General features: G+C 38.7%; 1 protein-coding gene across 1 annotated transcript; it reads right to left on the bottom strand.

Moving 5' to 3' along the window:
- Positions 1-711: 711 nt before the first annotated feature.
- LOC109254720 (2'-5'-oligoadenylate synthase 3-like) lies at positions 712-24347 on the bottom strand. The gene is made up of 8 exons (XM_019428866.2): positions 24161-24347; positions 22888-23074; positions 19978-20168; positions 17452-17612; positions 12907-13031; positions 6500-6686; positions 3081-3290; positions 712-2588 (listed from the first exon to the last, which is right to left on the bottom strand). The coding sequence occupies exons 1-8, from the start codon at positions 24317-24319 to the stop codon at positions 2432-2434; spliced, it is 1377 nt and encodes a 458-aa protein (XP_019284411.2). The 5' UTR covers positions 24320-24347; the 3' UTR covers positions 712-2431.

A 24347-nucleotide genomic window follows, 5' to 3' on the forward strand; every position in this document is an offset into this window, starting at 1 on the left:
TTGGCTGAAAGCTTCTTGCCATCCTGAACTGACTAGTTTATTTTAGCAACTGGACTATTTAGATCAACTACTTAGCAGGTGCTCAATGAATGTCTCTTCAGTAGAAATTTGTTAACAGTGTGTTGGTGCCTTCCTTACTCCTTGATGATGAGTTAATTCATTCACCAGTCTTTCTCTCTTCTACTAGACTAGTCAGGACTCACTTGATTGTAAGGTAGAAATCCAAATAGAAACCACTAGGCAAAAGGAGAGTTTATTGGCTTGTGACACAAAAGTCCCAGGATAGTTTTTGCTGCAAGTACATCTGGGTCCAGGAGCACAAACCGGGACTTGGTCTCTCTCATGATATAGACATGTACATAAGTGTGCACATGCGTATCATTGCTCATTTCTCAAATTGGCTTTCTTTTGTGTCGGCCTCATTATTAGGCCTGCTGTCCCCTGGAGCAGCAAGATGGTGACCAGTAGTGTCATGCTTCCCTCATAGCAGCAGAAGAAATTCTCTTCCCAGCAGTTCAAACCCAAATCCCAGAACTGAGCGCTATTGTGGTGTTTCAGTTCAAACAATCACTGTGCCAGGCCTGAATCACATGTCTGTCCCCATAGAACTAGTGGTTAAGTCATCCCATCTAAACAACTTAGATCTAGTGGAGGAGGGAGAGGAGTCACCTGAGGTGGATATGGGTGCAGTCACCAAAATGAGGAAAGATGGACATTTCCCAAGACATTTTATTTATTTTTTATTTTTTTTAAATGTATTTATTTATTTCAAGAGAGACAGAGAGGATGAGTAGGGGAGGGCAGAGAGAGAGGGAGAAAGAGAATCCTAAGCAGGCTCTGCGCTGTCAGCGTGGAGTCCCAGGCAGGGCTTACACTCACAAACCACGAGATCATGACCTCAGCTGAAACCAAGAGTCAGAGGCTTAACCGACTAAGCCACCGAAGTGCACCTCCTAAGACATTTTAAAAATATTTCTCCTTGAGAGTCTTCAGAGGCAGAGTGAACAATAGAACAAATGCAGTCTCTTCAACCTGTAATTGGGTAAGAGGATTCTGGGTAGACGAAAACAACAGATGTCCACTATGAATACATTGTACCATTTCCAAAAATCAAATCCACCCTCAAAGGACAAATTTTGTCACCATTAAGGATGTTCAAAAGAACATTCTCCCCTGAGGGGAAGTCCAAAAGTGTTTCCAGACCAATCACATCACTGGAATATAAGCATACAAGTTCTCTGAGGACTCGCCTGAAGGGGCCAGTGCTCATTTATATGTAAGAGTTCTGTCATGTGGATAAGCCTAATCACTCGCATTAATCTGAAGTCACACTTCATACATCTTCCATGCTGATGAATTGTTGCTATGCAAGTGAGTCAGGAAATTTCCTCTGGTCTATTTCTGGTGGGCTCTGGCTTTCATTATCAGTGGCCGCTAACGCTACTTAATAGAAAGGAAAACAGCTGATACCACCAATTGAAAACAGTTGTTGCAGAACTGGACAGTTCAATAGCCCGAGTATTTTATTTATCCTTGCTTATGGCTAAGCACCTTGAAACCTTAAGAATGGCTCCACTCTGACCCCTGAGTCGTGACATAGGCAGTCATAAAATGATTTGGGAACAGTTTATTTTGAGGCAATCCATTGTGTTTTTTCCAGATATTTCCATCTTTCCATGTATTCATTTGTAAGTTTATGTCTGGAAGCGAATACACCATACTTAATGCAAGCAGGTTTTCATAGGGAAATTTTGAAAACACAGGTGACCCAATGAAATACTAGGTTACCAGGAGAATTGAAAAGTCAACCTGAAATGATAGTGAATTAAAACTAAAAAATGGGAGTTATTTTACCCTTTCAGATAATTGTCTCTCAAATGACCTGGGAGTTTTGTTTTATTTATTCACTGTGGCTACTTAGATTTTGTTTTAATGTTTTTTGGTCATGAGACCACCAAAGCAAACAAATCCAAAACATGGGGGAGGATGTTTCAATTCTCCTAAAGGTTGAAATAGATCCTTTTATCTTAAATGATGACTTACATCAGTATGTTGATTAAAGATTGGGTCACTAATATGGTGAATTAGAGTAAGACAAGCTTTCTTCCTGCTGCCTTTCGTCCAGAGCACTCTCACTGGGAATGTGCTTTGTGTCCTTTATATTTTCTTCACAGAAATCTAGGACAGGGGTGCCTGGATGGCTCACTCAGTTGAGCATCCAACCTCAGCTCAGGTCTTGATCTCACGATTCATGGGTTCGAGCCCTGCATCTGGCTTTGTGCTTCCAGCTCAGAGCCTGGAGCCTGCTTCAGATTCTGTCTCCCTCTCTTTTCTGTTCACACTCTGTCTCTGCCTCTGTCTCAAAAATAAAATAAAAAACATTTTAAAAATTAAAAAAAAAAAATCTGAGGAGAGTAGCTCCTTGTCCAGTTTACCAGTTGTTTGTGAAAAGCCAAGGGGGCTCAGCTCTTACTCTGCTGAAAAGAGGCTTCAACAGGCTATGCCTCGCCACCAGGGCAACCTCGTCCCAAGCATTGCAGGTGTCACACACGTTGACAGTAGGATTTACGGGGTCTAAAATGAACGGCCTACAACAAAACAAAACAGAACACAAAACTATTCATTTCTAAACTCAATTTCAATTTGTAGTATAGTGAGAAAGGGGAATGTCAGAGTTAAAAAAAGGAATTTGGTTAAGAACAGGACTCTTGGAAGGGTGGAAGCAAGTCCACGTGGGACTAATACCTATCAGAAAACAGCAAGTTGCTTCTGCCCCTCCAACTCTGACTCCCTCTCATTTTTCCTCTTCACCTCGGGAGGCATTTCTTCCCTGGTTTCAGTCTTCAGTTACCTCCCCATTTGCCATCTACATCCACATTTGATTCATTCTACTCAAATTATTCTTAATTCACCCTTGAGAAGTAAGATTCTGTGAGAAGTAATCAAAGGGAATTGGCTTTGTGGTAATTAAGGCCTTCTCATTTACAATGAATGACAATAAAGCAACTCCTTGCTCCAGACTTTCTTGATGGTAAACATGCTTCTTATAGCCTAAGGGCATAGAGAAGATACATACTTACCTGGTGTGTTTCTGGTTAACCTTTACAAAAATGGGGAACTTGGGATGGTAGTGTCTGTGCCAAACGACATCAATTTCTGTGTATCGAACCAGAAGTTTGAGGACTGCCCTCATTCCCTGCACCAGGCTGAACAACAGCGGCTTTCCTGCCAGTTCCCAGATGTGAATTGTAAGGAGCTCCACCGTGTAAGAGGAGGGAAGTCTGCGGAATCTAGACACACAGAACGAAGGGTTGTCTACTTCCCTTAACCCAGAAAATGAAGACAGATTTATTCACTTACGAGAAAAATTTAAGCTCAGAAGACAGTTTACAAAACAAGAAATTCTCTTTTCAATCTCACTGTTTATCAAACAATTTTTCCACCAATGAGATGGACCAAATATAAAGAATTATGATATCTAACATTGGTGAGTTTGTGAGAAAAGAGACACTCTCACATTCTATTGGTGAGGATGTAATTTAATACAGTCTTTTTTTCTAAATTAAAACAGTCAACTCTACTAAAATTTGGTATGTTCCATCGCTTTGGTCAGCATTTTTCACTTCTACTCATTCTGTAGAGAATGTGGCTAGTCTGACTTGGGCACACACTGGATTTTGAAGACATATTTAAAAAAGGAAAATACTCATAAGTTTTACATTGATTGCCTGTTGAAATGATAACATTTTGGATATAGTGGCTAAATATATTATTAAAAGTTAACTTCATCAGTGCTTTTGACCTTTTTATTTTTTTAATTGTTTTAATGATTATTTTAGAGAGAGAGAGACAGATCATGAGTAGGGGAAGGGCAGCAAGAGAGAGAAAGACAGAATCTGAAGCAGGCTCCAGGCTCTGAGCTGTTAGCACGGAGCCTGACTCTGGGCTCGAACTCACAAACATGAGATCATGACCTGATCCAAAGTCGGTTCTTAACCAACTCAGTCACCTAGGCACTCCTACATTTTACCTTTTAACGTGGGTACTAGAATATCTAATATTGCATATGTGGCTTGTATTTGAACATCACTGTACTTTGCAGTCATTAAAAGAAGGTAGCTCTCTAGGTACAGCTATAAAAAGATATAGATTAAATGAATAACAATTTTCATAGTGATACATAAACTACAAACCCATTTGTTCCTTGTTTTTAAAAAAAATTAAGCATATGTAAAAAACAAACTTGGCAGAATATGTCCTAAACATTGTTAGGGAGGTGGGAATTTGGAGTGAAGAAGGAAAATTTTCTTACATCAGTCTTTTAAATTGCAGCTTATGTACATCAGGGGAAAATAAAATAAAAATTAAAGCTAGGGGTTATAAACAAACTCATGGGAGAAAAAAAAAACAGATAGTTTCAGGATTCCATGTTGGTTGATATCCAAACACATATTTTGTTGCCTTGGCATTCATTAGCCAGTGCAATCAATCTCTTTTGAGGACATATTGCAAAATCATGCAGTTCTTCCCCTAATAGCATGGAAATATTTTCTTACTATCATTATTGGTTTTTCGTTTTTATTTCAGTAAAGAAAATAGGAAAAACTAAAAGGAGACGAAATTTTTTGTCCTGGTAATGAAATAGCAAACCAGATTTCAGACTATCAATAATTTAGTTCTTACAATACTCCCTGAGGGGTTGACAGCAACAAACACCAGACTTCAAATCCATCCCCACTTGAACCAGCTGGTATTCCCAAGTGCCAAAAGGAAGTCATGGTTGAAAACCACTCAGGCAGAGGATGCTCTTCATATGACATGAGAGTAAATTTAGGGGGAAAAAACTTAATAAACATTAGACTATTTTCCCTCACATTTTACAGCACATTTACATCTGTACTTTCATACTTCTGATACATGTTCATACTATTTATTCTGTGTTATGTTTTAGTCGTTTAACATTGTTTCATGTAACTTCTTCCACATATTAATTACCATGCTTCCCAAATTTGTCTTGAATAGTATTTCATCATATTTGTGTGCAAGTTTATTTGTTCTTCAGGGGCATTTTTGTTGTTCTTTATCTTAAGCAGTACTATTCTGAATATATTTACACAAATTACTTCTTTAAATGCATTTATTTTCTGTAAGGTTAGTTCTCGAAGTATTTCTCATCTCTTTTCTTAAAAATCTCTATTTTTAGTAATTTTTTAGGACATATTTTTAATATAAATGACCTCAACTCTTTTTTGAAACCAACTAATAAATAAACTCTTTTTTTTCACTTTTTATTATCACTTTTTTAACCTATAAAGGAATTACCTTGACAAATGGTTTGAATATTTTAAAATCCTTAACACATAATAAATATTTAATACAACACTACCAGATTACTTTCCCAAAATAGAAAACCAATTACCATATTATAACATATGTGGTCCAATTTCCCCCACAATAGCACCTTTTTAAGTATTAGAATTATTGTTCTGCTACGCTAAGAGATAAGCTACTTTGCAGGCCTCTAAATGCTCTCCATTAAAAAAAAAAAAAACAAAAAAAAAAAACAAAAAACAGTGTTAGATTTCAAAACCAGGCCTATAATCTGACCAAGGATCTACTCAGGCAAGAAACTTTCTTTCTTGGTCTTCTGTTCTTCTATTTTTAATAATAAATTTTTGCTCAACCAAATGAGAAAAAACACATAGACTGTTCAGAGATGTTTAGATACAGGAAGTAATTATATAGAAATATATGTTTACAAAGTGACTAATGTTTTCTATGGTAAACATAAAAATATACAAAGTAAACAGTGGGTGATTCAGATGAACAAGTCAAGATTATTAGTAACTTTATACAAAGACAAAGAAGACATACTCTTTGTAGAAAGTGTCCATATATAAATATGTTATAGTAAATCTCCTGTCTCTGCTATTTCTGCCAAAAGGAGAATTCAAACAGATATATTCTATGTCTTTGTTTATCAAAAGTTTATCTTAAAATACTCAAACCAGTCACTGTCTCCCTCACCTCCGATCATTATAAGTTAGAGCTTATTCCCAGCAAACGCAAGGAAAGAATCAAGAACATGCACATAGCAACGTTTGAGGATCCCCCTTCTCTGAAAGACAACTCTGCCTCTGATAGAATTGGCTACAGCAGAAGGAACACTTGAAGCTCAAATTGTGCTGGTAGTTTCCCCTTTCTTTTTCCTGTGGCTTCGTTCTTTGCATCAATCCCTCTGGCTATGCCACTGAATATTTTTGTTTCTATTCTTTGGTTCCTACCAAACCATTATATTGTTTCAGAATAATGTAATACAGATGTTCCATATTCTAGACAGCCCTTTCTTTTCTCTCTCTCTCTCTTTCTCTCTCTCTCCCTCTCTCCCTATATTTCCCTCTCCTCTGCTTACCAAGGTAAGAGGTGGGGCCTGGAAGTATAAAGGAAAGGGATATGAAAAGAGGAAGGCTCACATGGTGCCCATGTGCTGGTTACATACTTATTTTCCTCGGTGGACTTGGCAAATGACGTCTTGAACCAATGTATCATTAAACGAATGAGCTCCTTCACCCTCACCACAGATGCCTTGACAAAATCCACTTGGTACGGCAAGAGGGCCAAGGCACACAGCTGTGCTGAGTCACTGTCGTTACAGAGGTACAGTTTGCGGTAAAGGTGTTTTAAATCTGTTAACACCAAGGAACAAAGACCATTGTGGGAATTTGCTCCCTCTTCTTTTTTGGCTTCCCCAATACAAATGAGCTATGTTTCTCTGATTAATTAGATCTTGATCGTTTAAAACGAAAGTTGTTTTTTTTTTTTTTTTCTTTTTAGGAAAGTTATTCCAGTTTACTCAAGTAATTAAAAGAGAGAGCTTCAACATCATGATGCCTGAGCAATTCAAGTGAGCAAACTCTGATGTAAGAAAATCTGATGAGGCAGATTTTCTGTCTATTCACACTGGAAGTTTATTTCCCAGAAGCAGATTTCAGTACCTTAGGCAAATATCATCTACATATAAACTAAATGTCATCAGACTCTCTGAACAATAACCTATGTAATTCCCCTTGTTCAATATCTAAATTGTTCTTATTTGTATATATACTTGCAGAAGAGATTCTACCACCTGGACACGAGGGAATTAATTGTATTTATAAAGGTAGAAATGATTTTAAAGATGTATTCGGGTCAAATTTAAAACAAATAGTCCACTAATGAGGGAGGAAAATGAGATTAAATGGCAAGAAAGACCATCAATAGCTTAATACTACAACCTTATAAAACATCTACTCAGGTCATGCTTATTCTCTCTGTATGAAATATAAATGTTTAGTACCTTTTATCATAATCTATTTAAATTTTCCCAATTCAAAACAATTGGAAGTTCTAATATGAATTTATTTTAGACAGCCCTTACACATACCTATCCTTCTGCCCAACTAAATTGCATACAATGATACACTTGTTAATCATGGAAAATTTCACATCTATAATACATATTTTAAAATTAATTGGTTAGTAACTTTATGTTAGTTATAAAATATATTTTACATAAAGTAAAATACTGATGTGCCTTTATCTGGATCCCTAATCTCAAGCATATCTGTGCAGTCCTTTTATCCTGGTCCAGTTGTTTATGGCCAAATCAGAGATATAATAGTAGGTTGATTATCAACAGGTTAGAGAGTAAAATCAAATTACTATGATAAACATAAGCAAATAAATAGAGTTGTATATGGGACATATCTTATAAGGGCATATTATAACAAACATATTCTAGTCCCAAACTTCCAGGCAATAGTCATTTGAACTATTAAAAAAGACCTTTCAGTTTTACTCGGAGCTTTTCTCTGCCTTTCTTAGCAATCAGACTTGGCCAGAAGCTCAGATTTATGACCATAAAAGATAAAAGAAACAATAATTTAACTCAAATTTTGATATTCAATAAGTGTGCCAGATACTTGATGACTTACTCTATTTATCTGATGAGATGTCATGGCTGACCTGGGGATAATCTACTCAAAGCCACTGGTATATGAACATTTCTCCTCCTTCAAAGGTCTTCACTGACAAGAACCCAAGTTTGTGGTCCCTAACTTATTTTTAATGCTTATGGTCTTCTATTTCTACTCTGTGTGACTTAGGTCAGTTTAAGAAACTTTAGTTTAGCATTATCACATCATCACCATTATTTGAAATACAGGAACACTTAGCTCCCTTGCTTTGAATCAAGTACTATTCTAAGTGCTTTATAATTATTAACACATTTACTCTTTAACATCCCTGAGATAAAGGAACTATTATTCTCTCCAGCTTGCAAAGGAGGAGGAGAGTCAGAGAGGTTAAGTAGGTGGCTCAAAGTCAGCATGGCCAAGAAGTTAAACCATCTATTGTCACCCTACTATCTTCTATTGCATGTTAGATCTGAGCCCAAACGCCTAATTAGTGGCTAATTCAATGGTTCTCAGACTTTAATGAGCACAAGAATCTTGTGGGGATCTTTTGAAATGCAATTTCTGATTTAGTAGGTCTGGGATGGAACCCAAGATTCTGTATCTAGCAAGTTCCTAAGTGATGCTGATAGTGCTGATCTGAGAATCACATCTGGGGCAGGAATGTTGTCAATCATGGTCTTGTCAGATCTCATGGCTCTGGGCTGCATTGTAGCACATGGGCCACACTATTGATTGTGTAGCACTTATGTAAGGTATGCAGGGAATGACATCAAGATTCCTGTGAAAACTTGATGTGATCATCTGAGTCTTGCTCTGGCAATTTTTAGCAACATTTAGTTGCCCACTAAAATTCCTTGGAATCCTAAGATTTGTCTGAATTGCTGGATTGTTGTCCTGTAAAATCCACTCCCCATCATCAGTGGAGAAAAGCAGGGTTACATAACAATTTCAGGATTTTTCAGTTCATTTCACACAGCTGTGCTCAAGAACTTAGGGGACTTAGAAGCCAGTGTAAAAATATGTTTATCTCCTCTGGGAGACATTTTAGCTCAAGAGCTACTGATACAGCCTCAAATCCTCAAGACAATTTCCAACGAACTGCTGTTGGCTAACAATTGTGCTTTTGAAGTCTGCACACAAGAGAAAGAATTAATTTGCACAAATACAAAAGCTTTATGAGCCTATGGTAAGACGTAAGGAGATAGAATCATCTTTTTTTTTTTAATGTTTTATTTATTTTTGAGACAGAGAGAGACAGAGCATGAACGGGGGAGGGTCAGAAAGAGGGAGACACAGAATCTGAAACAGGCTCCAGGCTCTGAGCTGTCAGCACAGAGCCTGACGCGGGGCTCGAACTCACGGACCGCGAGATCGTGACCTGAGCCGAAGTCGTCCGCTTAACCGACTGAGCCACCCAGGCGCCCCTAGAATCATCTTTTTAAATAAATATTCATTGAGCTAATAAGCATTTTGCTACATGATTTCAAATTGAATCTCATATTTTAATTCTTGCAATATCTCTGTTTTTTAGATTTAAAAAAATGAGGTTTGAGATTTCCATGATTTACCTAAGGTCTCATAGATAATATAAAATAGATCTGGGATTTGGCTTCAAGCCCAGTGTATTCTTCCCATTATAGAACTTTGACATTGTATCAGTCTACACAGGATCTAGACAGTGTGAAGGACCTGGATTTATATCCCAGGCCTTGCACATACTGGCTACAAAACTGGGTAGTTTGCTTAAATTTTCTAAGGCTCAATTTTTTTTAAATATGTAAACTGGAGAGAGGGTCATTATTTTAGGTGTTTGTTTTGTTTTGTTTTGTTTGTTTTTTTGCAAACCAAATGGGATTCATTTAATGAGATTAATTTTAGGGCAATGAGAATTATGTATGGCATATAATAAGTGCTGGATAAATCATAGCACTTTAAAAAAGTCTTACAGGATCAGCAAGATTATCAGAGCCAAGAAGGCTTAACTAACACTGCAGTATAGACCAAGATGTCACATTCCCTTTCCTAGTATCCTTATTTCAGAGTTCCCTATACTTCTGTCTTATTACAGATGATGTTATATTAAAATGACCTATTTACGGGGCACCTGGGTAGCTCAGTTGGTCAAGCGTCTACTTCTTGATTTTGATTCAGGGCAGTCTCACAGTTCATGAGATCAAGCCTCGTGTCCATCTCTGCACTGACAGTATGGAGCCTGCTTGGGATTCTCTCTCTCCCTCTCTCTCTCTGCCCCTCCCCAGCTAGTGCATTCCTGCTCTCTCTCTCTCTCACTCTCTCAAAATAAATAAACAAACAACACAAAATAAAATAGCCTATGCATGTGTTTTCCCCTCCAGACTATAAACTTCATCATGTCTTATTCATGTTTGTACCCAATGGTAACACAGTTTCTAGACCGTGGCAGGCATGTATTGCATGTGCATTAACAAATTACAGCTCAAAAGAAGAGAATTTTAATGTGAGGAGCACATTGGCCAACAGTGCTGATTAGTAAAAGAACTAGCTCAAGAAAGTCAACCTGTTCCTCTGGGGTCTAGCTGAGAGGGTAGGACCAATGTTATGTTTAATAATTCTTTTTATTCCATGAATAGTTATTGAATAATACAGTACCAGGAACAAAGACAAATCTTATGCTCATGGAGCTCAAAACACTGTGGGAAGCCAAACCTGTACATAGTGACAGTATAGAGGACCATGCTGTGGTGGAGATATAGGGAGGATTCTGTGGGAAAGCAGAAGAGTCAGGTCTAGGAAGAATTAGAGAAGCAAGTTGAGCTGGTGCTGAGTTGAGTCTTGAAGGTTGAGCAGAAACTTTAAGATAGAGTATAGGATGGGGCAGGTTAAGAAAATGTATCACTAGGGGTGCCTGGCTGACTCAGTCAGGAGAGCATGTGACTCTAGATATCAGGGTTGTGAGTTCCAGCCCCATGTTGGGTGTAGAGATTACTTAAATAAACTTAAAAAATCAATGGAAACAGTGGGCAAAGACATAGAGATAGAGCCTTAGGGAATAACAGATAGACAGATAGACTGGAGCCTTAGGGAATAACAGATATTTCAAGGTTAGGAATCTCTCCTCTACAAAATGTGAGCTCCAAAAGAACAACAATCTTGATCTCCTGTCTATTTCATTGTAAGTATTTAATAGCACATGGTAGATATTCCACAAATAATGGTTGAATGGGATAAATAAGTGAATAGATCAGTGAAAATATTTAATATGTCCTGCTAAGCTACAGGAGGATCACTGCTCATATATTGGCTCATGATTTGCTATGGTACTTTTAGTACCACCTATTGGCACAAAGAGAATACATACATAAATGTTCTAAGTCAAGCAGAAGCCTACACTCAACACCCAAGTTCTCTGGAGAATATACTTACGTTTGCATAAATCACTTAGTCATCTGGGCCTCCGCTGGGGCTACTATAACAAAATATCACAGACTGCATGGCTTAAACAACAGAAACTTATTTTTTTACAGTTCTGGAGGTTAGGAAGTCCAAGATCAAGGTGCCAGTAGATTTGGTTCCTAGTGACAGATCTCTTCTTGGCTTGCAGTTGGCTATCTTCTTGCTGTAGCTTCACATGGCCCCGAGAGGAAGTTCTTGTGTCTCCTTCTCTTCCTTGAGGGGCACTGATCCCATCCTGGGGGTCCATTCCCCATGACCTCATCCAAACCTGATTGCCTCCCCAAAGGCCTCTCCTCATAATACCATCACACTGAAGGTTAGGGTTTTAACATATGGATTTTGAGGAGCTGATAACGGGGCCTTAATCTTCTTGCCTAATGGAGATACTTTATTCCCCTCTTTTTATAAGTATGACTAAATTCTATATTTCATATCTCATTTCAGATAGCACATCTTAGGGATAAAAATAACATCACAGTAGCCATCACAATATCATTCTATGACTCTGTCATTTTCACTTCCCATTTCTTTAAGGAGTTTCCTCAAATTCCTCCCCTATTTAAGATGCCCCCATGGACTATCTCACATGTGCTTGCAGACTTTTTCTTTCTATACCACATGATATTTGCCATTATCATCTTCTCTTGATCATTTGTGCTGTTTGATGTCTTCTGTAGCTGCTGTTACCAAAAGCACTGATGGTCCCACCAAAAACAGTTATGCCATCGGGGTGGCCATGCCTGCCAAAGGCACAACTCTTCGGGCCAGTAGTGGGGAAGTAAGACCCTGAAGGAGAGAGGCCTGTTCTTGCATCTTCTCAGGTCACAGTGAGGGTGACTTCTTGGCTCCTCATGCCCTCTGGACCCCTTCCTCGTTCACACAATAACCCCAGAGCTGCATTCTACCACTCAGGCTGCAAAGTTGTGCTGACTTGAGCTCTGCCTGCCATAGCAGACATCCAGGAAACAGCTCGTCTAGTTTTCCCTCAAATTTTATTGAAGTCTTTCTCCAAGAGACAGGCATGAGCCAATGGTGCTGAGTACTAAGCACCTTTCTCTGCAATACTGGTCTGTTGAGTTTGGACCAAAGTTATGTTCCTAACCCATCTTTCCCACTGGGGAAGACTCAGTTTCCCTCCTGAGTCAGCCAGATTGTGCCTGAATCCTGGGGCAAACCCAGCTTAGGCTCACATAGGGATTCCTGCTACAAGCAGCAGCTCCCTGCAAGCCATGTCCATACTTCGTTTGTGCTCTTTCTCTACTCCATTATCCTGGACAAATAGTTAATACTTGATCACACTTCTTAAGTTAAAAACTGGTGGCAGACAGGTGCATGGTGTTTATGTGCTGCAGGAAAAAAAAATGTCTCCTAACAACACTAAATGTTTCACTACGACAAGCAGCCTGGTTCCCTACTCCTACTTCACTGCTATGTCTGGATGTCCTCAGTCCTCTATAAATACATGTTGAATAAGCAGTCATTTTAAGGCTTCATGTGAAACAAAAAAAATAAACCTTACCTGTGGAGGGTGCATGCCCCAGGACATCATAGCAGACCATGATCTCAAAAGAATGATTGTGAAGACCTTCAGTACATAAAAAATTGAATCTTAAAGACAATGGTGCTCTCTTTCCCATTAGGATCCTTAACAAAGGAACAAGACATGGCATGAGAAATAGTAGAGAAAAAAGAAACTGAGATGATTTTCAACCACCCTTCCCCTTATTCTAGCCCTGCTACTCTCCTGGCTATTTCTCAAACATTCCAGGAATGTTCCCTTCTCAGGGTCTTTGCAATTGCTATTCCTATACCTAGAGTACATTGATGGAAGATACTCCACAAGGCTTCAGTCTTCGTTGCACTGTTTGGCATTCCCTGGCCACCCTTTAAAACAAGAGCTCCCTCCCTATTCCCTGTTCCCTTACCCTGCTTTATGTTTCTTCACAGCATTTAGTTACCACTTGGCATTATTTGCTTATTTCTCTTATATTGGAGTGTTGGTTGAACAAAGGCAGGAGCTGTGTTTGTTTTATTTACTGCCCTGTCCCTAATATCTGACATGTAGGTGATTAAGAAGTAATGTTTAAGTGAATTATTATCTGAATATAGATTGGGGCACAAGATATTGTTAACCATGAATATGCTTAAGTAATATATTTTAAAAGAAATCAGACTTCTACTTCTGGGTATAATGAAGTAGTCTGTGGAAGATTGATGCTCATTCAGAACAACTAGAAAATTAGATTTTCAAAACCACATATAAACGTATTTGAGGGGCATCAGGGAGTTGATGAAGCTAGAAAGGCTGAGATTCCATGAGGGTGGGGACAGCAGATTATGGAGAGGTGGACAGAAACTCTGCTTTTTCCTTTCTGGGGACATACACTGATTTGGGGAATAGACACGAGGCTGAAAACATGGATTTTGTTTGTGTGAAGAGAAGCTTCTGGGGTAAAGAAACCAGCAGAACTCTTTCTAGTTCAGGGGATTTATGCAATGTTAAGAGACTTGGAGGCCACAATCCTGATCAAAAGGGAAGGGTGGAGAGTTGAATCTGAAATATGACCTGCTTTTCCCTCCAAACATCTGCTGAATTCTGAAGATGCTTGAGACAGGCATGGCTGAAGAAATAAAGCAGAATGTCTTCAAGAGTTGAATGGGGTTGGTGATAGTTTTGCCCGAATGAGACAACATGGATGAGGGTTCAGTCTTAAGAGCTGAGGAGACAAGGACTAGGGCAAAGACCTTGGTGAACATACCAGGCTGTAACAGTGGTTCCCCAACTTTGTTGCATATTAGAATCACCTGGGGATCCTTAAAAAGTACAGATGCTCTGGCCTCCAAACATTTTTATTTAATGGGTATGAGGTGTTACTTGGGTAATCAGTTCTTATTCTATCCACTTGGAAAAAGAACATCAGCTGAAGCATCTAAGATTTTTTTATGCACGTGTCCTGGCTCTAATCTTAAAAAATCACTAGAAATTCCAAGAGACAGGGCTATAGGAGACATGGCCATTGGTATGTGAAGTTTTTACTGTTGTGTATACCAGAGAGTTTGAATGAAGTATTAAATCCACTGAGGAGTTCAGAGTTCTAAAATGGGTCAAGGTTAATGAGAATGTCACTATCTTAGGCTACCTTACATACACATTACTGTCCAATGAGTATTCCAAAAGATTTTTGCTAATCTTATTAGTAGAAAAGAGGCATGGGTCATAGCAGTGCTTGTTCAGGAGTCCTCAGGTGATATTATTTGCCACTTCCTATTCTTGTCAACCCAGTCCATGAACATGCCATGTCTTGTCCATGTCTTATCAAGACAACTCTAAGTCCTCCAATCTGACTTTATTTATTTATTTATTCATTTAGAGAGACAGTGTGGGCAGGGGAGGGGCAGAGAGAGGGAGACAGAGAATCCTAAGCAGGGTCCACACTGTCAGCACAGAGCCCGATGCAGGGCTCAAACCCACAAACCATGAGTTCATGACCTGAGTCAAAATCAAGAGTCAGATGCTTAACTGACTGAGCCACCCAGCCACCCAGCAATGTAATTTTAAAAGACTATTTTTCAGAGGAGAGCTTTAAGATGCTCTGACTGGATAATATAATGAAAGAGAGATTCTTGTTTTCAAGACTTCTAAATCAATGCAATAAGAAATAAGAGATAATCTGGAGAAATTCCAATTATAACATAATTATTATAGGTGTGACACTTTATAGCACCATCTCCTTAAAAGCTGAGAGTATGTTTTCCCATTGTGGTTTTTTAATAATAAACACACTCATGTGTAAAGAGAGGAGCACAATACCTCTGGCATGTAAATGATTTCCAGTAACTTGGGCTTATTGGGCAAGTCTCCTGAGATTTCATTCATAAGCAGGGCCCAGAAAGTGACTGACATAGAACAGTTGCTGTTACTGGTAGATTAAGATATAGACTAGTTTCAAAGGAAAAGAACGAGTTTTTCTCACACCCGTCTCTCAAAATAAAGTAACTGAATAGCTTTAAAAATAACAGCAACAAACAATATATCACCAAAAACCAGGCATCAACTGAAACAATAAACTCTACTCTCTCAGTGGGTGGGAGTCAAAACCAACTGTCAGACCCACATATCTGCTTCTTCTCCATTTTTAATTCAATTTTCCCTTCAAATGAATTGTGGTATGGTCTTAGTTGCTCTGAGTAGTGGAGAAGAAAGCCAGAAAAAGCGGCTGCTCCATTCAGATATCAGTACCAAACAGCACCCTTGGACAATCTGCCTCTTTTCCTGACTTCACAGTCCTCTTTTCTCAGTTTGCCTCTAAGTCTTACTTCTCAGAAAATATGCTCCTTTTTAGCCACAGGAACCATTCAACCAAACAAAATATGGGATAAAATACATTCTGGGCTGAATTAAAACCATTAGTCCCTTGAAAAATCACTCAGAGTGAGTGAAAATAAACAGGCATTTAAAAGGTGCAAAAGAAAGATGGTGGTTACCTGGGAACTCGGTTCAACTTTGAAGACTTTTCAATTAAATTACTTAATGAGTTAAAAGAATAGAAGGAACATAGATGAGAAAATGAGTTTGCTTGTTTTTAGTCAGGAACAATTAGAGTAAATGAACCATGGTTTTCAGGGTTGTTATTTTTCATGGGTTCTACTTCAAAATTCCTTCTGGAAATCTAAAAAGTAAAGACTTTCAAGAGCTGTTTTTTCCAAGTGAAGGGCAGCTGAGATATGGAAGAGGGGAAAAAGCATTAGGGAGAGTGAATCCATAAGGTTCTTTGAAGTTGGGTGGGCAAGGAGTATAGAAAATGACCTAACAATGAAAAACAAATATTGTGTTTCCAAATAAGGTTACCATGGAAAGAATACAGCCTAACTCTTATTTTTAATGTGCCTTAGAGTACATTAACATTCTGTTTTGATAAATAATAATAACAATAGTATGATGCAACCTTTAGTTTACAAATTTAATGGGGAAAACTTGGAAGAAGCAATGGATAAAAATGAAAAACACATTCTCCTATTTCTCCTGTTTGTTTTCTTTTTTCTTAAAGGTGGTCTTTCTCCATCCAAAGTGTAATTGTATATGAAACTCCATCATTTCCCTTTCTGCCTTTCCAACCCAAAGGATGTCAGTCACTATTGTCACCATCATGCCATTCATCTGAAGTCTTTCGCTAACTACCACAATTTAGTAGGTGTTTGGTATTCCTGAAGGTAGTATGTTTCAATAAAGACACATTCAAGCTACTTCTCCATACTCATTTGAAGCGAAGACTTGGTAATGAATCTATTATTTAAATTAAGAAACAGTTCTGGGACATTGTTTTAAAACATTGATCTTATTTTAGAAAAAGTGACACATAGCTTGGTTTGTTTTTCTCAGGAAAAATGCTTTCTTTATTTTACAACATGGATATTTGCGTTTCTCTTTATCCACAATTCACTATACTGAAAAAAATAACAGGATGTGTAAAAATGAAAGAGAAAAATAAATAATAACACGTCAAGGTGTTTGCATTTCTTTCCTTTTTTCTTTCTGGAACTTACCAAAACAAACAAACAAACAAACAAAAACAACAAAAAAAAAAAAACCCTGCCAGGTCTGATTAGTTCAACATTTGGAGCAAAGAGACATTGTGTGTAATGTCAGCAAAGCCACATCAGCAAGAGACCCCAGGATATAGCTGAAGGGAATGTTTATCAGACAAATGTGCCTCAAAGACTCTTGGTACTTGGAGGCACCTTTCCCACCCCTTCCTGTTTGCATTCCTCAGAGTCAGGTTTCAGCTAGGGGATGGAAATTAAATAAAGGTGCACTGGGGAAAACATAATTAGTCCTTAAATCGTAGAATCTCAAATTCGTGAAATTTCATTGAAAGTTCAGCTAGAAGTCTTAAAAAAAATGCCTCTGGGGCAATCTTTCCAAGTTTTCTCTCAAAAATTTAATGTTAGCATACAGAAGTAATGGTTGCTCAATAATGCCCTTTTGTACCAAGCTAAGAATTTCCCTTAGCTGACGTTTCCACCTGTGGAAGAAAAGAATTCACAGCAACACCTTCACCCAGACCTGTTTCCACGTGATGTATGCTTTAAGTTTTCCCTCAGAGCATCCAGCGCTTCTCTCAGTTGTTTTTTGCAATCGTTCACATTGGCAAACACATCACTGAACAACACGATGTCAATCTCTGAGCATCCTTGGGTGTCAGTCCCCTTTATATAAGAACCACCCTGTGAAGACGAAGGATTTAATGTGGGTCAAACCTAAACTAACCTTGAGGGAAGCACAAATTTCAAGTTGTAGCATTTTAGGGTCAATTAACATTGTGGAATAGCTTAAATATGTGCAGTTTAACCCCCTTCACCCTGGGGGGGGGTGCGGAACAGAAGAAGGAGAAAGCAATCTATCACGGTCTACTGAGAATTCAGGTTCAGCTATGAAAAAGAAAGCATAATTTTCCAAAAAATCCTGAAAATCCTTACAAAGACAGAGAGCTGCTAGTTCTCAGACTCTTTCTGCCTGAAAGCCACTAGACTGTATGGAACCTACAGGGGCAGGAATCAAATTCACCACTGTGAAGCCTGAAGCTCACACCTAGCAGTTGTCAGTGAACAGCTAGAAAGGTGCCACTGGCATAAGTGTCCTAACACAGACCCAACCTGTGAGAGCTAGAACCACAAGCGACTGAGGTTTCTGGGGGATGTTACTTTTCCTTGTTTCTAAATAGATCTTGAATGCTTTTTAATAAGTGTTCTGTAATTATAATTACTGAGAATTTATCTCAAATCTCTCTCTAAATATAATTTTATAAAAGTCAAACTGGAAGGAATTAACCGTACTTTATTGCCTTCTTTAGCACTCCAGGAAAACTTCAGGTTGCAAGGTCCCCCAGGAATCTCTTTAGCAGCAAAGAAACCTGTTACCTATGATTTGGTAACCGTCATGTCCCGAATAAGGCAAAAGCAATCTGTCAAAGGTAGACTGTGACACACAAATGACACTGTGATTTCACATGAAGTTAGAAAACATTTCAATGCTTGGCTCCAGAGTCATTCTGTATCTGCTAATCATGAAGACTAAAATAGGTGTCTCATGCCCTACCAGCTCTACCCCAACTTAACTCTGTTCCTAACACGGTTCTCACTAGTGCAACTAATCTACAAAACCTATTCCCATTAGAAGTTACAGTGACAGGGGCGCCTGGGTGACTCAGTTGGTTGAGCATCCGACTCTTGAATTCGGCTCAGGTCATAATCCCAGGGTTGTGGGATCAAGCTCCATGCTGAGCATGAAGCCTGCTTGGGGATTCTCTTTCTCTCTCTCTCTTTCTCTCTCTCTCTCTCTGCTCCTCTGCTCCTCCTCAGCTCACATGTGTGCTTACTCTCTCTCTTTCTCTTAAAAAAAAAAAGAAGAGGAAATTATAGTGACAGAGGAATATGGGAAATGTAGTTTTTAGCATCTTTAATCTGAGAGTTCTTAATACACTAATGTGTACTGTCACTATCCAAGAATGGACTAAAGGGCACAACAATTCTGCAACTTAATCAATCATTGGCCCCTGTTTTTGGCAAGCATCAGGCAGGACTAGAATAGAACGCTGACTCTTATCTCTGTAGAAGAAAATACATTGTTTCATATTCAGGCATTGCCATAGCTATCTGAAGGAAGAATTTAATCATCCTCATAAATCATATTTGCTACTGAGTTACATTAAAAATCATTTTTGCTTTTAAATAAGTTTATGGCTGAAAGATGATCTTATAACAAATATATGTGCATTTGTAGTTTTCTTGACATCATTTCAAAAGATTTATTTTTTTATTTTTTTAATTTTTCTAAGCAATCTTTACACCCAGGGAGGGCTCAAACTCATGACCCCAAGATGGAGCCTCACGCTCCAACTAGTGAGGCAGCCAGGCACACCATGTGTGCATTTTAAAACGAAAGAGTGGAAAAATTATCGGAATAAAATGCCCACAGAACTGCCCTGTATTTTTTTCTCTAAACACGGATGAGAGAGTATTCAGCGACAGTATTAATGGTAAAAATAATAATAACAGGACGGGAGGGAAATCATACCATCATTGCTATTTGGATTCCTTTCCTGTGTTCAGGCCATTTTTCTTCAAGGAAATTTTCTGTGCTCTCTGGACAACTGTTCCTGGACTCAGCGAGTTGTCTTTAAGTTGACAGGGAGCCCATCAGCGCAGCACCTAATTACTTCCACAGGCAGATTGCTCAAGCATGAAACAGGGCCCTGGGGGACAGGCTCACCTCCTTTGCCTGAAATTCCCTTAAGCATTTACAAATATCAGTCAAGTGTAAGCCAATTCTTTGGTCTTGCCAATGTAAAGGTACTTTCATCCCTTGGGCAAAAATTGCCAACCTTAATGGACTCCAGCTGTCGCATGGTTGAGTGCCTGCTCCACCAGCCTGAAGCCTGCCCTGGCATTTCAAAGAGCTCCTTGCGAGCTGTGTCACCCCATGCAGAAGGCAACACTGGCCTTTGAACATGTGGCCTTGCCCGGTTGACGTTCATTGCCTCCATGAGGAAGGAATGGCTTCCTTAGGGCTGTGTGGCCTGGCTCAGATTACCTGGATCACTCGGGAGGCCGGCACCGGAAAGCAATCCTGGATCAGCTTGAACAGGGCCCCAATTTCAGCCACACATGCAGTGCTCAGATGACCAGAGGCAGGGCGGATATTTTTATCTGCAAATCTCTGTAGCTCTTGGGGACTTTTACACTCCAACATATTATGAGGTGAAAATCCTGTAGACATTTGGGCTGCATAGAGAAATGGCCAGTATTTGATATTCACTGTACAGAAAAAGATGTGTGTGTCTAAGGCAAGAATCTAATTTTATATGTAAATTACATCTAGTCAATCACCAGGACTATCTAGTTGTAATAACAGGGAAACTGACTCTGCTGGTAGAGCATCAGGTGAACAGCAAACTTCACTCCCACCAGACTTAGCTGACATTGAACCCTAGGTCTCTATAGAGAAATGGCTGAACAGATATTCAGACATTCTTGTATGAGGAAAAAAATCTTTGCTCCACTTTCCTCAATCATTTTAAGTTCCTAAGTGAAAAACATATATGTTAACAAGTTTCAACAAAATGACCCCAAGGCACAGAATCCCAAGTTAAACCATCTATTAAAGGTCTCAAACCGTCAGTCCAGAGGCTATATTCTGCCTACAGAATGTTTGGTTTGGCCTGCACAGTGTTTTCAAAAAGAAAAAACTGAGCCAACACCTAAAAATCAGGAGATAGTACTTTTTTTTTTTAAATGGGGACATCGTAGGTGTGTGTTTTGAGCCAGAAGAGCTGACAAGACTAACCACATCCTTCACGAGAAGGAAGTGAATAACTGAATTGCTAGGTTCAACGAATGGAGCATGTGAACTAAACTGAGAAAAGCAGATTAACAGGAGAAGAGGCATTCAAATTTTACTGATGCTAATATATTTTTTTAATGTGCATAGGTCTCTTTACAGAAAAGAAATGAAAATTCAAAGTAGCAGTGAGACTTGGGGGTTTGTATGCCACTTAAAATATAATATGTTGTGGAGAAGTGGGTAGACAGAAGGAAGGGAGTCAGGAGCTTTGAAGGCCAATAAATTGTGGGAAGGTGACTAGGAAATACACAGGGGGAGCTATTAAGTTCTATTAACTATTAAGAAACTATTAAGGTTTGTTTGGAAACACTCATGTGCCGGCTCTAGGTTATCAGTGATAAAGGCTACTCTCTTCATCTCAGTACAGGAGAGAGAGAGAATTTATGGCTTGCTTTTAGGCAGAAAGGAGGAGAGCAGGGAGTTCTTGTATCTACTGTTTCTCAACTGCCTTGGCTCCAAATAATCAATACACCAAATTGGCATAATTAGGGTTGGCATATCCTGATCCCCTTCAACAGCAAAGAAATTTTCATAACTTTTGCATTGGAAGGATCAGGAAAACAATCCCTAAGTATCTGCAGTCACAAAGTGGCCCTCATTCAGGTTTATACAATAAATTCATATTATCACTGAGAATTCATTAAAATATTTTTTTAATGTTTATTTTTTTACTTTTGAGAGAGAGATAGAGACAGAGCATGAGAAGGGGAAGGGCAGAGAGAAAAAGGAGACACAGAATCTGAAGCAGGCACCAGGCTCTGAGCTGTCAGCACAGAGCCTGACATGGGGCTCAAACCCACAAATTGAGACATCATGATCTCAGCCAAAGTCAGAGGCTTAACCGACTGACCCACCCTAGCACCCCGAGAATTCATTTTAGAGTGGCCTCTGGCTAGAAAAGGGCTCAAGTGCCTTAAAGAATTCACTAATTCTCTCTGGAATGAACTTTCAACTGGACTTTCTTTTTCAAACACATATGGAACATTCACAAGAATTGAATACACACTCAGGGCGCCAGGGTGGCTCTGTTGGTCAAGCATACAACTCTTAGTTTTGGCTGAGGTCATGATCTTGCAGTTCATGAGACTGAGCCCCAAGTTGGTACTGTCAGTGCAGAACCCTCTTGGAATTCTCCCTCTTCCCCCACCCCACCCCCCTCGCTATGTCTCTGTCTCAAAATAAATAAATAAAGTTAACAAGAAAGAATTGAATATATACTCGGCTATAGATAAAACTCAGCACATTTCAGACAACTAATGTCCCACAGATTACATTCTCTGGCCACCATGCAACTAAATGAGAAGTCAGTAACAAAATAACTAAAAATACTCCTTGCTTTAAGAAATTTTAAGAACCACATATTTTAAATAAATCATGTATCACAGAAGAAATCATAATGGAAATCAGAACATACTCAGAAATAATCAGTAACAAGAGACTTTATATCAACACTCAAGGGATACATAGTCTCTTGTTTAAGTTTTATCAATTATGCCAAGTTAACAGATTATGTGGGGTTTTTTTTTTTTGAAACTTTGATTCTTTTGCTTGAAACATAATATCCAACTTATATACTACGCTAGGGGAAGTTCATCACAAAATGATTACTTTCCAGTGACTCTCTGTATCCAGAATCAATTATTATTTCCTGAAAAAATTTATATTGATTAAAATTCTTTCATAGACCAGCAACCACAAGTTAGTTTAGAGCACAGACCACAAACATGAGAGGAAAAGGTGTAAAGCTTAGTTTTGTGGCTATTTTTGACATGGATAGACCATTACCCGACTCCCACCTGAATTCCTGATGCTGTCCCACTTTTGACTGAAAGCCCATAGAATTGCATGAACTGTGTTGTCTCTTTGAATGACACTTTGGTTTCCCAGCTTCTTCTTCAGATTTGGCTTTGCAAAATTTTACTTCGTCCCTGCCACTCCAAGAGAGGATAGTCTCAAGCCACATCTGGTTTCATCCTCTATCGTTCTCTATTACCTATTCCTGGAAACAACCCCTAAAGCCTTGCACTGAGGGAAAATCAAAATATGGTTTCTATGTTGCGTAAATATACACAGAGAGAAAGAGTCAGGCTTCTCTTTTACCTCTTTTTCTGGCTGTGAAGTGATGTTCTTGTATTTCATGCTTCTCCCGACTAAGGATGGTTCCAAAGTGCCTAGAACACATCCTGCAGGTTTTTGATATTTCTGCAGCCATATGCTTTATATTCCTTTCTTCTAGATTTTCCCAATTGAGCTTCTGTGTCTCCATGGCTGACCTGTCATGTAAAGACTGAGAAAAAGTAAACACATAACATAGGAATTATAAGAGCTCTTTGAAAGATCTGCTGGACTTGATTTGGCTTCTCACTAAATGCTCCCACTCATGAGCACAGAGATTCTCATTCTGTGTTTTCAAAACATAGCAAAGCCCATTAGTTCTTTTGATATAGATAGAAAACTACTGTAGATTAATGGATGAACCATGAGAACTACAGTGCTGGGAAAAAAAGATATATCTATCTGCTATATATATACATACATATATGTATGTGTATATATATATATATGTATATATATATGTATGTATATATATATACATGAGATATATATATATATATACACATATATTTGTGTATATATATGTGTATATATATATGTGTATATATATATATATCACCAGGTTTTGTTTTATAAAATCAGAAGAATAAAATCCCGGCTCTTTTTATTCTCTCTGGAGGCTTTAGAAAAATCATTTAACCTAATCGGGGCTTTGTTCCCTCATTTGTAAAATGAGGTGGAGGAAGGAGGGAAAGTATATTTATCTACCTCTAAGCTTCCATTAAAAGTAAAAATTCTAGGGGTGCCTGGGTGGCTCTGTCAGTTAAGCAGCCAACTCTTGGTTTCGGCTCAGGTCATGATCTCACAGTTTGTGAGGTATCTCTCTCCCTCTCTCTCTGCCCCTCCCCTGCTCATGCTTTCTCTCTCTCTCTCAAAAGAAAGAAACTTAAAAAAAAAAAAAAAGTAAAAAGTCTAGGATTGTGAGAATCCTGTCACTACATAAGCATTTTGGAAAAGTAATTCCAGCAGTAGCAGCTGCCCTGGATACAACACTCGTGTCCAGTGAACTCTGCTGAGTGTCCCTAACAGCAGCCCTACGAGACAGATCCTTTATAGCAGGACTGAGACATGCCGTTTTAACTACTTCATCCCACCAGGTGGCCTAGGACCTGAAGTTTTGTTATAATTTCTACTTTCTTGTTAATTAATCTCCATGAAGAGAATTAATACCCAAAAACAACAAATAAAAAGCAGTGTTTTTTTTTTAGAAAAAGTGGGGGAAAACCCCAAGTTTTCCCCTACTTTTTCCCACTTGTACCTTACTGTGATCTTGGAGCTTCTCCCTCAGGACTTCTTGGCCAAATTTTTCATAGTGAACTTTTCCAAAATGCTTCTGTTGAAAGTGATACTTCAGAGCCTTGCAGCTGACAAAATCACTCCCACAGCACTCACAGTTGTAGTATTTGAGAGTCCACATCCTTTCCCAATGAAGTATTAGATCTGGA

The sequence above is a fragment of the Panthera pardus genome, unplaced genomic scaffold (genome assembly GCF_024362965.1).
Source record: "Panthera pardus isolate Hobbes unplaced genomic scaffold, ASM2436296v1 HiC_scaffold_2, whole genome shotgun sequence".
Taxonomy (NCBI): Eukaryota; Metazoa; Chordata; class Mammalia; order Carnivora; family Felidae; genus Panthera; species Panthera pardus.

Excerpts from the sequence above, each read along its gene's own strand:
- LOC109254720 (XM_019428866.2), bottom strand. The coding sequence starts at position 24,319 with ATGTGGACTCTCAAATACTACAACTGTGAGTGCTGTGGGAGTGATTTT. Across the intron at positions 23,075-24,160 it reads AGCTCCAAGATCACAGTAAG|TCTTTACATGACAGGTCAGC; the intron begins GTACAAGTGGGA and ends ACTTTTTCTCAG. Across the intron at positions 13,032-17,451 it reads CATACATCACGTGGAAACAG|GATCCTAATGGGAAAGAGAG; the intron begins GTCTGGGTGAAG and ends TCCTTTGTTAAG.